Source organism: Cherax quadricarinatus, chromosome 57 (genome assembly GCF_038502225.1).
Source record: "Cherax quadricarinatus isolate ZL_2023a chromosome 57, ASM3850222v1, whole genome shotgun sequence".
In the NCBI taxonomy this organism is placed as follows: Eukaryota; Metazoa; Arthropoda; class Malacostraca; order Decapoda; family Parastacidae; genus Cherax; species Cherax quadricarinatus.
This window is the reverse complement of record NC_091348.1, coordinates 6,672,060-6,689,925: the sequence shown is the minus strand read 5'-3', so window position 1 is coordinate 6,689,925 and position 17,866 is coordinate 6,672,060. Positions and strand designations below refer to the sequence as shown.

At 38.0% G+C, this 17,866-nt stretch overlaps 1 protein-coding gene across 1 annotated transcript in view; it reads right to left on the bottom strand.

The window, feature by feature from the left end:
* The window catches only part of LOC128693473 (juvenile hormone esterase), a gene marked incomplete in the record, with an annotated part of 54,864 nt that overhangs the window by 26,593 nt on the left and 10,405 nt on the right, over positions 1–17,866 (bottom strand). Inside the window, 1 exon segment of the mRNA XM_070097320.1 lies at positions 10,636–10,838. Coding sequence (XP_069953421.1) covers positions 10,636–10,824 — 189 coding nt within the window.

The window sequence follows — 17,866 nt, the reverse complement described above, 5'->3', positions numbered from 1 at the left end:
CTCCATGTTCTCAAGAACTCTGAGTATTTGTAGACCAGAGTTCATAGATAAATGATTAATAAAGATATGTGAAACAATATGTAGTATAAAATATTCGAAATATTCTATTAAAAATATCTTCAAAAATTGCTAGAATTACAATTTACAACCCAAGAAAGGGCAAGGAACCATAATGTTATATACATATATATATTTATTTTTTATTTTTTTTTATTATCACACCGGCCGATTCCCACCAAGGCAGGGTGGCCCGAAAAAGAAAAACTTTCACCATCATTCACTCCATCACTGTCTTGCCAGAAGGGTGCTTTACACTACAGTTTTTAAACTGCAACATTAACACCCCTCCTTCAGAGTGCAGGCACTGTACTTCCCATCTCCAGGACTCAAGTCCGGCCTGCCGGTTTCCCTGAATCCCTTCATAAATGTTACTTTGCTCACACTCCAATAGCACGTCAAGTATTAAAAACCATTTGTCTCCATTCACTCCTATCAAATACGCTAACGCAGGCTTGCTGGAAGTCCAAGCCCCTCGCATACAAAACCTTCTTTACCCCCTCCCTCCAACCTATCCTAGGCCGACCCCTACCCTGCCTTCCCTCCACTACAGATTTATACACTCTCGAAATCATTACGTTTCGTTTCATTCTCTCTCTCTCTACATGTCCAAACCAACTCAACAACCCTTCCGCAACAATCCGGCACCTCCTCCTACTTTCCAAACTACGAATTCTCTGCATTATATTCGCACCACACATTGCCCTCAGACATGACATCTCCACTGCCTCCAGCCTTCTCCTAACTGCAACATTCATCACCCATGCTTCACACCAACATAAGAGCGTTGGTAAAACTATACTCTCATATATTCCCCTCTTTGCTTTCAAGGACAAAGTTCTTTGTCTCCACAGAACAGAACCCTAAGTGCACCGCTCACATTTTTCCCCTCTTCAATTTTATGATTCACCTCTTCTTTCATAGACCCATCTGCTGACGCGTCCACTCCCAAATATCTGAATACATTCACCTCCTCCATACTCTCTCCCTCCAATCTGATATCCAATCTTTCGTCACCTAATATTTTTATCCTTATAACCTTATTCTTTTCTATATTCACTTTTAATTTTCTTCTTTTACATACCCTACCAAATACATCCACCAACCTCTGCAACTTCTCTTCAGAATCTCCCAAGAGCACAGTGTCATCAGCAAAAAGCAACTGTGACAACTCACACTTTGTGTTTGATTCTTCATCTTTTAACTCCACAAATCTTGTCAAGACCCTCGCATTCACTTCTCTTACAACCCCATCTATAAATATATTAAACAACCACGGTGACATCACACATCCTTGTCTAAGGCCTACTTTTACTGGGAAAAAATTTCCCTCTTTCCTACATACTCTAACTTGAGCCTCACTATCCTCGTAAAAACTCTTCACTGCTTTCAGTAACCTACCTCCTACACCATACACCTGCAACATCTGCCACATTGCCCCCCTATCCACCCTGTCATACGCCTTTTCCAAATCCATAAATGCCACAAAGACCTCTTTAGCCTTATCTAAATACTGTTCACTTATATGTTTCACTGTAAACACCTGGTCCACGCACCCCCTACCTTTCCTAAAGCCTCCTTGTTCATCTGCTATCCTATTCTCCGTCTTACTCTTAATTCTTTCAATAATAACTCTACCATACACTTTACCAGGTATACTCAACAGACTTATCCCCCTATAATTTTTGCACTCTCTTTTATCCCCTTTGCCTTTATACAAAGGAACTATGCATGCTCTCTGCCAATCCCTAGGTACCTTACCCTCTTCCATACATTTATTAAATAATTGCACCAACCACTCCAAAACTATATCCCCACCTGCTTTTAACATTTCTATCTTTATCCCATCAATCCCGGCTGCCTTACCCCCTTTCATTTTACCTACTGCCTCACGAACTTCCCCAACACTCACAACTGGCTCTTCCTCACTCCTACAAGATGTTATTCCTCCTTGCCCTATACACGAAATCACAGCTTCCCTATCTTCATCAACATTTAACAATTCCTCAAAATATTCTCTCCATCTTCCCAATACCTCTAACTCTCCATTTAATAACTCTCCTCTCCTATTTTTAACTGACAAATCCATTTGTTCTCTAGGCTTTCTTAACTTGTTAATCTCACTCCAAAACTTTTTCTTATTTTCAAAAAAATTTGTTGATAACATCTCACCCACTCTCTCATTTGCTCTCTTTTTACATTGCTTCACCACTCTCTTAACCTCTCTCTTTTTCTCCATATACTCTTCCCTCCTTGCATCACTTTTACTTTGCAAAAACCTCTCATATGCTAACTTTTTTCTCCCTTACTACCTTTTACATCATCATTCTACAAATCGCTCTCCTTCCCACCCGCACCCACTTTCCTGTAACCACAAACTTCTGCTGAACACTCTTATACTACATTTTTAAACCTACCACATACATCTTCGACCCAATTGCCTATACTCTCACTTGCCCATCTATCCTCAAATAGTTGTTTATATCTTACCCTAACTGCCTCCTCTTTTAGTTTATAAACCTTCACCTCTCTCTTACTTCATGCATCTATTTACCGTGTATCCCATCTACCTTTTACTCTCACTGTAGCTACAACTAAAAAGTGATCTGATATATCTGTGGCTAATCTATAAACATGTACATCCTGAAGTCTACTCAACAGTCTTTTATCTACCAACACATAGTCCAACAAACGACTGTCATTACGCCCTACATCATATCTTGTATACTTATTTATCCTCTTTTTCTTAAAATATGTATTACCTATAACTAAACCCCTTTCTATACAAGAATCAATCAAAGGGCTCCCATTATTATTTACACCTGGCACCCCAAACTTACCTACCACACTCTCTCTAAATGTTTCTCCTACTTTAGCATTTAAGTCCCCTATCACAATTACTCTCTCAATTGGTTCAAAGGGTCCTATACATTCACTTAATATCTCCCAAAATCTCTCTCTCCTCTACAATCCTCTCTTCTCCAGGTGCATACACGCTTATTATGACCCACTTTTCCCATCCAACCCTTATTTTAATCCACATAATCCTTGAATTTACACATTTGTATTCAATCTTCTCCTTCCATAACTGATCCTTCAACATTATTGCTACCCCTTCGTTAGCTCTAACTTTCTCAGATACTCCAGATTTAATCCCATTTATTTCTCCCCACCGAAACTCCCCTACCTCCTTTAGCTTTGTTTCGCTTAGGGCCAGGACATCCAACTTCTTTTCATTCATAACATCACCAATCATCTCTTTCCTGTCATCTGCACTACATCCACGCACATTTAAGCATCCCAGTTTTATAAAGTTCTTCTCTTTTTTAGTAAATATTTACAGGAGAAAGGGTTACTAGCCCATTCCTCCCGACATTTTAGTCGCCTCATACGACACGCATGACTTACGGAGGAAAGATTCTTTTACATTTCCCCATGGACAATGGAGGAAATAAAGAACAAGAGCTATTTAGAAAAAAGAAGAAAAAATTAAATGTGTGTATGTATATATATATATGCATGTGCATGCCTGTGTAGTGTGACCTAAGTCTAAGTAGAAGTAGCAAGATATATCTGTTATCCAGCGTGTTTATGAGACAGAAAAAGACACCAGCCATCCTACCATCATGTAAAACAGCTGCAGGTTTCTGTTTCACAGTCATCCGGCAGGATGGTAGTACTTCCCTGGGTGGTTGCTGTCTACCAACCTACTACCTACTTTATAATATATATATATATATATATATATATATATATATATATATATATATATATATATATATATATATATATATTTATTTATTTATATGTCGTGCCGAATAAGCAGAACTTGCCATCTTGGCTTAAATAGCAACACTCATCTTGCCATATAGGACAATTGAAAATTTGTGTATGCAATAATTTCACCAAAATCATTCTGAACCTAACGAAAAAAATATATTTGGTTGTGTTTGTTTAGTACTAAATTATTGTAAACGTATTTAAAATATATTTAGTTGGGGTAAGCTAAAATAAATTGCTCTTGTTATAATAAGGTTAGGTAAGTTTTCTAAGATTCTTTTGGTGCAAAAATAAAAATTTTTACATTAACATTAATGAAAAAAATGTATCTTTAAACGTATAAGAGAAAATTTTAGAAAGGACTTAATTTTAAATGAGTTCTTGCTAATTGACCAGTTTTACATATTCGGCACGACATTATATATATATATATATATATATATATATATATATATATATATATATATATATATATATATATATATATATATATATATATATATATATATATGTCGTGCCGAATATGTAAAATTGGCCAATTAGCGAGAACTCATATAAAATTAAGTCCTTTCTAAAATTTTCTCTTATACGTTTAAAGATATATATTTTTCATTAATGTTAATGTAAAAATTTTTAATTTTGCACCAAAAGAATCTTAGAAAACTTACCTAACCTTATTATAACAAGAGTAATTTATTTTAGCCTAACCCAACTAAATATATTTTAGATTTGTTTACAGTAATTTAATACTAAACAAACACATTGAAATATATTTTTTTCGTTAGATTCAGAATGATTTTGGCGAAATTATTGCATACACAAATTTTCACTTATCCTATATGGCAAGATGAGCGTTGCTATTTAAGCCAAGATCGCAAATTCTGCCTATTCGGCACGACATATATATATATATATATAATATATATATAATATATATATATATATATATATATATATATATATATATATATATATATATATATATATATAATATATATAATATATATATATAATATATATATAATATATATATATATATATATATATATATATATATATATATATATAATATATATATAATATATATATATATATAATATATATATAATATATATATATATATATATATATATATATATATATATAATATATATATATATATATATATATATATATATATATATATATATATATATATATATATATATATATATATATATATATATATTATATCATTTACCAAACTTCGGCAGGCCAGGGTTCAACCCCACGACACAATGTCCTGCTTCAAGAGATCACACAATGTACATGTCACCTTATCCACTCAGCAACACGAGTCTAGCATTAATTAACATAACTGAAAAAAAAATATATATCTTTAAACGTATAAGAGAGATAGTAGAGGGCATCGAGCGACTAACTCCCTTAAGGTTTACTATACAAATAGTAGGAGACTAAGAAATAAGAAAGAGGAGCTAAGATTACTTGCAAGTAATGTAGATATTATTGCTATAACAGAGACCTGGTTCAACTTCAAAAATAGAGAAATGCCTTCTGAATGCAACATACAGGGTTATAAACTATTCCACACTGATAGGGTCAACAGGAAGGGTGGCAGAGTGGCGATGTAACTCAAAGATAATTTAAATTGTTGTGCTAGACAAGATGTAAGATTAGAAACATCGGACACAGAATCTGTTTGGCTACAGTTTCCCGAAGGTCACGAAAAATTAATTTTGGGTGCGATTTAAAGGCCCCCTAATCTTCATAGGGCGTGCAGTAAGCTGTTATGGGACGAAATTCATAAGGCATCTAAATATGAAAATGTTGTGTTAATGGGAGATTTTAACTTGAGACAAATTGACTGGAAGAATGCGGTTCAAGATTGCTTTTTAAAACAGTTTGTGACAGAACCAACTAGAGGAAACAATTTCCTTGACTTGGGTCTTGCCAACAAAGAATCACTAGTTAATAATCTTGAGGTTAGTGTTGAGCTAGGGGAAAGCGATCACAAATCACTTAGTTTCAATATATCATGGAATTACCCAAATAACTGCAGTCAAATCGCTGTTCAAGATTTCTGCTTGGCCGACTTCATGGGCATGAGAAATTACCTGGGTGGGCTAAATTGGGACGGCCTCATTATGTGTCAGGTAGGTAGGGTTGGTTGCCAATATGACGTATTTCAGAGCATAGTGCTGGCTGCCCAGACGACTTTTGTCCCGAGAAGGAAAATTAGTTCTAACAAAAATTATCCAAATTGGATAAACAATAGATTAAAACATCTCAATGGTCAAAAAAGAGGCATATAGAGGTGTATCAAACAAGAGGAAGGGCAGTTAAGATATCAATATATTCAATTAAAGAGATAAATAAAAAAAGAATAAGAAAAACAAAAAGGGATTATGAGGCTAAAGTCACAAGGGATTCGAAGACTAACCCAAAAGGGTTCTTTCAGGTATACAGAAGTAAGATTATGAGCAAGATTGGCCAACTTAAGAGTAACTCAGGTCAGATCACTGACAGTGATAAGGATATATGTGAAATTTTCAATACCTACTTCCTCTCAGTTTTTACTCAGGAAAATACTAGCGAAATTCCAGAAATAATAAATTATGTAGAAGAGAACGATAATAAACTATGCACGATTGCAGTAACTAGTGACATGGTCCTCAGACAAATAGAGAAATTAAACCTAACAAATCCCCAGGCCCTGATGAACTGTTTGCAAGGGTGTTAAAGTAATGTAAAGAGGAACTTAGCATACCTTTGGCTACTCTTTTCAATATATCACTACAAAGTGGCATAGTGCCTGACAAGTGAAAAATGGCAAATGTAAAACCTATTTACAAGGCAGGTGACAGGTCTTTAGCTTCGAACTATAGACCAATAAGCCTTACCTCCATAGTTGGTAAATTTATGGAATCAATAATTGCGGAAAAAAATCGTAGCATCTTGAAAGGCATAAATTGATTAATGAATCTCAGCACGGTTTTACAAAGGGGCGTTCCTGTCCTGCGAATATACTAACTTTCTTCACACTAAGGTATTTGAGGAGGTAGAGCATGGTACAGACTATGATATTGTGTATATGGACTTCAATAAGGCTTTCGATAGAGTTCCACATCAGAGGCTGTTGAGAAAACTCAAGGCACATGGAACAGGAGGGGATTTTTTTTCCTGGGTAGAGGCATGGTTGACAAATAGGCAGCAGAGAGTTTGCATGAATGGGGAGAAATCAGAATGGGGGCACGTCACAAGCGGTGTTCCACAGGGGTCAGTGTTGGGCCCGTTGTTGTTCACAATCTACATAAACGACATGGGTGAGGAAATAAATAGCGACATAAGCAAATTTGCTGATGACACCAAAATAGGCCAACCAATTCATTCTAATGAGGACATTAGAGCACTCCAGGATGATTTGAATAGTTTGATGCAGTGGTCGGAAAGTGGCAGATGCAGGTTAATATAGACAAACGCGATGTTCTAAATGTTGGACAGGAAAATAACCATGACACATATAAACTAAATAATGTAGTTCTTGATATTACGGATTGCGAAAAGGATTTAAGAGTTCTGGTTAGCAGTAATCTGAAACCAAGACAACAGTGCATAAGTGTTCGCAATAAGGCTAACAGAATCATTGGCTTCATAACAAGAAATATAAATAATAGAAGTCCTCAGGTTGTCCTTCAAGTCTCTATATCTTTGGTTAGGCCTCATTTAGATTATGCTGCGCAGTTCTGGTCACCGTATTACAGAATGAATATAAATGCACTGGAAAACGTACAAAGGAGGATGACAAAGTTGATCCCATGTATCAGAAATCTTTTTCCCTTCGAGGATAGACTGAGGGCCCTGAATTTGCACTCTCTAGAAAGGTGTAGAATTAGGGGGGATATGATTGAGGTGTATAAATTGAAAACAGAAATCAATACAGGGGATGTAAATAGTGTGCTTAAAATGTCTAACATGGGTAGGACTTGCAGCCATGGTTTTAAATTTGAAAAATTCAGATTCAAGAGGGATATAGGAAAGCACTGGTTTGGTAACAGAGTTGTGGATGAGTGGAACAAGCTCCCGAGTACCGTCATAGAAGCTAAGACGATGTGTAGTTTTAAAAATAGGTTGGATAAATACACGAGTGGGTGTGGGTGGGTGTGAGTTGGACCCGACTAGCTTGTGCTACTAGGTCGGATGCCGTGCTCCTCTGTTAAGTGACGTGTCTGACCTCACTAGGTCAAGGCATTGGCTTAAGCCGCTGGGAGAATTGGACCTACCTCGCATTGGCCAGTAGACGGGTTGCAGTGTACCTTCTTACTTATGTTCTTATAAGAGAAAATTTTAGAAAGGACTTAATTTTAAATGAGTTCTTGCTAATTGACCAGTTTTACCTATTCGGCATGACATATATTTATGTGTATGTATCATAGTCGTGAATTCAATCACTAAAAACTTTTTACCGTAGCTCCTTTAATGTTCCCTCACCAACATATTGGAGGGATTTGTCTGTGCTTATAGTAGGTTTTAAAATGGCCCTTTTTAGGATCTTTTAACTCTTACAATTTTTGCCATAACTTACATAGTTTTTCAAATGAATTTTTGTTACAGTCCAAACATTCACTGATCTTACTTACAAGAGACAGGAAGCCTCTCTCTCCTAAGTTTAGAACTACATTCCTTCACACCTCTCCTCCTTATTCAGTCCAAGGAGTTGCGAGCCTTTAATTGGGTCCCTGAAGAGGACAAAAACTACTATTGACTAGTTCCCATAATTTATTTCATGCTCTGTTACAGTGCTCAATGAAGTATTAAAACGTGTGTCCCGTCCGGGTTATAAGAATGACAACAGGATGTGCTTATGAATAATTTACAATACTTAATACTTAGCAAGTTATGGTTGCATTTAGACAAGTTAAAGTAACTATGATTTACTTACAAAAGGAAAAGTCAAATAATTTTTCTAGAAATGCTGGTTATATACCACATAGGAACATTTGTGAGTGACATGCCTCTGAAATCATGAGTTTTCCTTATTCAAACAATTAATAACAACGTGTAACAATAATTTCTCTGGCTAATTTTACTTTTAATTATATTTACATCAGATGGTGGTGAAAACTCAGAGGTGTCTTTAATCCAGCCGTAATGTGGCAGTAGAGACATCCAGGAGACTGTTGATTTTAATGAATGTACAACAGATATATGGATCTTCCTGTATTATAGAATGATGATAGGTGGACTGACTGTCACACTGTCTCAAGTCAAAGAAGCTCAATTGATATTCTTAGCATTCTTGTCCTCAAGCTACTAGTTGACGGCCTAAAACTGTGTCTACTTCCTTCTTGAAGGCAGAACACTGTCACGCATTTCATAACTAATGTGAGAGGGGATCCACAATAGTTGTTCTCTATCTCACCTGTCTACAGTTCTACACTACCCGTGTATGGCTTCTGTTACAAACATGTCACAGTTAATACTCTTGGAGTTAACAGCATTAATAGATGATGGAGACTCATAATTAAGCTCTCAACCTTACTGGGACACACTAGAATATATGGAGCGTAGTTAACAGTTCAGTTGGAAAGGCAGAAGCCCAGAATAGTAGGGCATCTAAAAATAAAAGGAAGGCGATAAAGATAATTTATAAGAAGAAAAGTACAACTAAAACAATTTTTAACTTAATTTATGTTAAGTGCTAAATTCATGTGCGTCATTCTGTGCAAAACGTGGTGGAGGCTCGATCCTCCCTCTGCTGAATCAGACACACTTCCCATTTGTACACACCTACACCATTTATTTAAATAAGCACAGGTCACGTTATAATAATTGGAGTATAGATAAAGATTCTGGTATAGAGAACCTCAGTGAGCATCAGAAGTGCCCTTACATTGTAGAAAACATCAGGGTAGGGATAAACAGACTGTAAATGAACGTAGTCAGAGATAGGTAAGTCAGTAACCTAGCGGAGTTTAGTTTCTTGGAGATATGCATGTAAGAATAAGCTGGAAGATCAGTGTATTTTTCATTTTACTTTGGCATTTAAATATGATAATCGTATACAATACCGACAAGTTGATAAATAAGACACATGTGCAACAGTTAGGTAACTTTATTCCGAAACGTTTCGCCTACACAGTAGGCTTCTTCAGTCAAGTAGAGAGGAGGCAGCAGAAGCAGTAGAGATGTAGAGACGATGTAATCTGTCCTTCACCCTTGTAGACGTAGTTTTAAGGTGGTCAGTCCCTAACCCTCTTCTCCAGGCTGAAGGACTGACCACCTCATAACTACGTCTTCAAGGGTGATGGACTCGTGATATTGTCTTTACATCTCTACTGCTTCTGCTCCCTCCTCTGTACTCGACTGAAGAAGCCTACTGTGGAGACGGAACGTTTCGGAATACACTTACCTAACTGTTCACATGTGTCTCACTTATAATCTGTGATGTTTATTTACAGTTTGGCGGAGAATTTTTTTTCTGACTACCATATAATGAAAGAAGAAAATTATCATAACTGAATAGACTTGGAAAACAGATTCTCGAGAAAAGTCCTTACTTAGAATCTCAGGTCTCAGGTCTACCTCATGTTCTCGCCATACCTTGAATCTCAGGTCCCAGATCTACCATACCTTCAATCTCAGGTCCCAGGTTTACCTCATGTAAACGCCATATTTTGAATCCCAGGTCTACCTCATGTCCCCGCCATGCCTTGAATCTCAGGTCCCAGGTTTACCTAGTGTCATCGCCTTACCTTGAATCTCTGATCCCTGGTCTGCTGATTCATGTCCTCGCCTTACCTTGAATCTCAGGTCTCCAACCGGAGGCTGGGCAAAAGGGATGGACCTGTAGGCGTAGAAGGCAGCTCCATTAAGAGAGTGTTCCTTGAGGCCAGAGATCCTGCCTTCCTCAGTGTTCACTACCGGCAGTACTGCCTCCTGCCCCAACACTGCCGCCACCAACACTACCACCATTACAGCCACTCTCATCGTTACTGCTTCACCTGAGGACAGAGAGACAGTATTTTTTTTTTTTATTTTATTTAAAACAAATGACAGAAATATATTAAAAAGATACACGACAACAGATTACTGCACTAGAATCGCACTTAACCCGAGACCTAATAACAACACCATACAGTACAGTGGTAATACACACTCACACACACCACACCGTATGTTACATTGGTATTACACTCACACACAACACACCGTATATTACAGTGAATATACACTCACACACAACACTATACATTACAGTGATATTGTTTTATTTGTTAAAGAACATTTCTAACAAGGTTACATATTACCAAACATCAAACACTGGAAATTATGAAGATTGTACAATAAAACAGAGATAAACAAAACAAACAAACACACACAATGACACACACAAGCACACACGTTACACTACATGAGACTACATCAGGCACATACTAGGTGGGGTTTCTGCCTGTCAAACACGTATGCAAGACTAATTCTAAGATCTCAGGTGCTTAACAGAGCACCACGATACTCAAAACATTAATATTGGCGATTATCACGAGATCTTAACATACATAGGTATTTACTATTCAAAGAAGGAAACGGGATAATACTAAAAGTCACTATAAAAACATCCAATATAACAACAAAACTACGATGTGATATTTTACATCTCAGCAAAACAAAGAAAAATAATGCAACTAGTTACATGTAATATAATATTACTGAAAAGCACACTGTAACACAGCATAAAATATAACATAAAATAAAAACCAATTGCTATATGCTAGGAAACACTTTTTACCACTTACAATTGAATCAAAAACAGTAAAGACATCCATAACATATTTGAGTCTCATTGAAAATTTTCATCATAAAGTCCTTGAAATGATTTATACATGATAAAATATGCAATCGTAGTGCTACACCTTTCTAAATGATAACTGTGTAGTTGCTGAAACCCTCGGGGTAATAACCCTATTGCCTCTAGATATCAAAACTCAATTATACATCCATATAAACAGCTCTCCATGCTCACACCCATGTCTAGGAAAATAGCCCGTCGTATCCCCTTACCCATTTTGCAAATCCCATAAATCCCTTAATGTGAAATTTCGATAACCCTCACTAAAATCTCTCTCCCATCTCCCTCCATACACCCCTTTATTTCTACACTGTGTCCTATAAAAAGTTGCTGCCAATCCATTAATTCTTGCACGCACGTCCGCCTCCCTCATAGCCCACATCATGTATATATAATCCGTAATCATATACCCAATCGCATTCTCAACCCTTTTATTCACCCCAGTTATATCTAAACTTAAAACCCTCAAAACCTGCAAACCCCCTCCTCCCACTAACCTTAAAACCTTACCCATCCAAACCCTTATAAGTTCAATACAATCGCAAAAATATGCCGTATGATAAATAGTCGCCAATCCTCCACAATCCTTGCATTCCCCATCCTCTCGTATTCTCTTATAGAATAAAACCATTCCTGACGGCAAGATTCCATGTAAAAATCTATACATAACTTCTCTGACTTTAGGTTTTAAACGCAATTTATTTAAACGCCCCCAAATATTATGCCAATCATACATCGGATAAACTCCTTCTACCGCCGCTACCACAGCCTTACCATCTGCCCTATCAATATTTCTCAATTTAATTTGTGAGTGATCCCTCACGTTTATGAAGACCCGTAACATTGCCTCACCCATCATGAACTCCCGACCCCCCCACCACCGTCGCATATCCTGATGTATCCTATGAAGACCGTCTTCTTTCGCCCCCCCCTCCCGCTTATAACTGTTTTAAATACATACTTATTATCCTCTTTTCGACATCTATAAGACCCAGCCCTCCACGGCCAAAAGGGAGTGTGACAACCGCTCTACTTAACCATTCGCTCCCTGTTCCCCAAATGAATCTAAAAACACTTTTTTGTAACCTTTTTAATTCACAACGAAGTATCGGAAATATTACCGTAACATGCCATAGTTTACTATATAATAGCACATTCGTTGTTATCACCCTTTGTTGCAAACTTAAATTAGCAGCTCTTAACCCACTAAGACGCTTCAGAACACTATCAACGATACGCACGGAATTTATTTGTTGTGCTGACTTGATATCATTTACATAAACGATCCCACATATTTTTATTTGGTCCACCCTTTCCCACCTTTCAGCTACCATTCCTTCCTCACGCGACCCTTTTCCAAGATTCATATACTTTGTTTTCCCCATGTTGATCGTCATGCCAGTAGCCTTTTCAAAAACTTTCACTAACTTTTCTACCCGAATCAAATCCATGTTTTCTCTCACCAAAATCGTCGTGTCGTCGACATATCCAACAATGCCCGCTCCCCCACCCCTTACATTACCCATCCCATTTGCTTCCAATAAAACCCTTATCCCTCTATAAAAGGGATCTTGAAAACAAGCAAAAAAAAATTGTGAAAGGGGACAACCTTGACGCAAACCCCTTCCCATCTGAATCCGATCTCCCAACCTCCCATTCACCTGCACACGCAAAGATGCCTCTTGATACATTAATTTGGCCCATGATATAATTTCCGCCCCAAACCCCTGCAATCTCATTATCTTCCATAACGTCTCCCGTTCCACACTATCATATGCCGCCTTCCAATCTATAGCCAATACCCCCCCCCTCCCAATCTTACTCTTTCTTCAATAAAACTTCTAATCATACCGTGACCTTCATACATAGACCTGCCCGGCACCCCATATTGTCCCTTGTCAATCACTTTGCCCAGGACTTTTTTTATTCTGTTGGCCAAGATCCTTCCAAAGATTTTATAGTCCCCACATAATAACGAGATTGCACGATAATCTTTAACCGTTAATGGCTCGCCTTTAGGAACTAGGACGACCACAGCCAACCTTTGTTGTTCCCCTAAAACCCCATCCCGCTTCATGATATTGAATAAACGTACCAAAAACCCCTTTAAAACGTTCCAATTTTGAATATAAAAGTCGCTGGGCAACCCATCTATTCCTGGCGCCTTACCTAATTGCGCCCCAGATAAAGCCTCCCAAGTCTCACACTCCGTTATCGGCCCTCCCAACATCAAACGATCATGCTCCTCCAGCTCACAACGCACAAACCTACCGATTGACTGCAATGCAATTTCACTTATTCCAACACTTTGCGTTTTCAATTTAACCCAAGCATCAATATACCCACTCATACCCTCCGTCGTCGTCAACACCTGATTCACTCTATACCCCTGCATACCTACCTGGACATTCAACCCCATTAACTCCATTGCTTTGCGACGTCTGTGTTGATTCCTCAACACACACGCCGACGGCCGATCTCCCCACAAAACCTCTTCGATTCCACCCTTAAGCCTTTCCCCATCAAACCTTTCGTTTTGTAAATTTCGTAGTTGCTCCTTTATTCGTTCAATTTCTGTAACAGGATAATTAGCATTCGCTTGTACATAGCAGTCGCGCAACTGCCCCTCTAAATATCGTTGGAAACCATACTGTAACTGATTATATCTCACTCCCTGACTAATATAAAATTCCTTAATTCGCTTTTTTTGGCTATCATTTCCCACCAATTAACCAAAGCCACATCTTCAGGTGCTTCAACCACAAGGCGTTCCCACATATGCCCAAAAGACAAACGACTTTCCTCTCTCTTCAATAACTTTACATTTAATTTCCAAAATGACGGACCCCTTCTAGGCACACCCTCGATATCTACATCCATTACAACTCCTCTATGATCCGAAAAAACCACATTTATCACACTCACTCTCCGCACTGTAACCGCACTAGACACGTACATTCTATCTAATCTCGCCGCATAATCTCGTCTAATGAAAGTATGCTCCCCATTACCTCCACCCCCCACACACATCCATTAAACCCACACTCGTCAATAAATCTCCCAGGAACCCCAACCCCAACAACCAACCCGCCTCCTCAGGCTCCACATCTTTTCGTCGTATTACACAATTCCAGTCTCCCCTATTATCGCTACATTTGGTAAACTACGTAGATGATATACTAATACATCTTGTACAAAATGAGTTTTAAGTCGTACATCTCCCTCGGCCGGCCCATATACACCTACAAAACTTATATGTACTCTACCCCATAAACCATCCACCCTAATCTCTCCCCTCCCCCTTTCACTATGGCGTACTACAAACGGGCTATTTTCCTTTACCAGAATGGCGACGCCTCCTTTAACCTCGTCGCATATTCCATATACACATCGTAACCATCTAATTCTAACTCATATCCAATTCTGTAATTGTGTTCTTGGATAAATACCACATCCACATCTAGACGCACCAAAAATTCATTAAACCACTTTCGCTTCCGCTCAGATCTCAAACCGTTAATATTTATTGTCAAAACCTTAAAGTCAATTAATGGGATTTTCCTTTGGTTCTAGGTATAGACTTTTCACTTATACATTTTACACCTCTATCCCTCTCCCTTTTTTTGGGAATCACCTTGATAAACTCTTGTTTCGTGGATTCACTGTTCCCTTTCCTCTGTACATCCGCCCAAGACTTTTTCCCTGGCCTTTGGGCAGGAGTAGCACGTCGTCTGAGTCTGGGTGGGGTCGCAGTTCGCTTTCGCGTCCTACCCTCCACCTGCATTGGGATTTCTTTAGTACTATCATGATGCACCTCCACTTCTGCTATATTTACCATCATACCATGCGACACCCCAGACTCAATGCTTTCATCCGTCGCCTCACCATGATGCTCAACCGATCCCAAATTTGCACCTGGTTCCTCCACACGGTTGACGATCGACTCGTCTAACAATACATCCAGTGCCTTCACTAAAGACGCCGCTACATCCTCGTCCCCCCATAGTGGGCAGTCTCTTCAAATACTTTATTTATATCCAGTGATGGTGATTCTTCTCGCTGTTTTGCATCCTCCAAAGCATTCTCCTGCGCTTTTTCTACCTCTTCACTCCAAGATGTCCGTTGTCGAGACGGGTGAGCATAAGACTGTTCTCGTCCCTCCACTTCCTCGACCTCTTCCGGTTGTTGCTGTTGCGATATTTGGAGATTCCCACGACGCTTACCACACTGTGCCGCTATGTGGTCATACGATCCACACAGCCGACACGTACGACGTTGCCCCGCATATGTTACATATACTTGAGTTCGAAATGCTTGCAACATAATATAGGACGGTATGGGATGGCGTAAGGTCATTTTGACTGAATATGTTCCCTCCAAACTTCCAGCATAAGGTCCAGCGGCCCACCGACCTGCAGAGGCCATATGAACCGTACCATAATTACGTAGTTCATCTTTTATAACAAATTCATTCGCCTCAAAAGGCACATTCCTTATTTTAACCCATGTGTAGTGTCGTGATACATCATGTAGACGTACTGATACAGCTGAATTGACGGCTATAATGGTCTCTTGATACTTATCCACCACCGCTTCATAAACATTTGAGAGACAGTATTAGTGGAATTTTGTATGCATATGCCTAAATCTCCCATCACAGGCAAGTAAATATTAATTATTTATTATCTTTTGTTGCTTGCCTGTTATAGGTGAGTTACCCTTCGTAAGTTAGAAAACCCTTAGACTATAAATCCTAGCTTTTCAGAAGATTTAGGTCTTATTAAAATTACCGGGAGGGCTTAAACCACCATTAAATACTAGAAGTGTTACAATAATTTTAGGATATTATTGTTAGGTCGATACCCTGAGAGAACGACATCAATAGTAAATAACGAAACATTATTGGAACCCATTATTATTATTATTATTATTATTATTATTATTATTATTATTAGGAGGAGAAGGGGGAGGAACGCTAAAGCCGTAAAGATTATACAGCGCCTGTGAGGATGGAAGGTGGGGGGTTGGAAGGCATGCAGGCTCAGTTCAGGGAACCGGAGCACAGATCCAATTCCCTTGATCAAAAGCCCTTCACTAGCATCAAGGAACCTACCTCAATTGATGGGCTACTGGAACCCACCTGGTGGTGACCCGCTGATTGCGAATGAATATTGTTTTCTGAGGTTCCATTAAGTTTCTTTAGGTATTAATACAAATAGAGTTACACAAATCACTGGTCAACATTTATTTTCTGGTCAATTATATTACACCGATTTTAGGGTAAATTTGTGGTGCTGATTCCTAATATGTCATCGGTTTTGCTTGATTTGCTCTAGTTTTTGATAAATTTGGTATCCCATTGGAAAACATAAATTATGTGATAAATGTATTTATCAGGCGGGACTAACTTACAAATCGCAATAAAATTATTTTTTAGATCATGCAAAAGTCAAATCATGTAATACATATTGGAACTTCATTCTATATAAGAACAGATTAATATCAATAAATATCAATAAATAATTATAAATATCAATAAATAATTCAGATACCACTAATTACTGCATATACGAATTTTTTCTTTGCTGGTGATCAGTTTTGTTGTGTGAGCAATTGGAAGAGATGCATATTGGTTACCATTGTGCAATAAGACACATTTCAAGCTTCTAATGGAGTTGTCTATAAAGAGCCGCCAATCTCCTGATCGATATTCAAGTCCCATTCGAAGAAGTCCAGGGATGTTATTGCAATATACAAGTTCTCCATCTTGGCTAAAGTAAGGAAGAAATTCAACCTATCTTGTCCGATAAGCTGTTCTTTTAATTTCTTGTTGTAGACACTTCTTTTCTTTTAGTTTGGATACTAAAAGTTCAGATACTGTACCTGGTTTGACAGACTTAGGTCACGTGTCAGATCACTGAGTTCTTCTTGGTAGAACTGTTGTGGTGTTTAAATACTTCATATTCACTTCCACTGTTATCACCAATGTTACATTCTAAACCCTGAGTTTCTTCAACATCTGACAATGGAAGGTCAGTCAGTGTTGTAAACACTGGTATGGGAACATCTTCACTGTGTGGCACAGGTCTCTTTGATGACTCTAAATCAGGATATTCCCACTTTACTTTCTTGTGTTGATTGAAATCTTTCACATTCACCAAACTGAAATAGCAATCGTCGAGG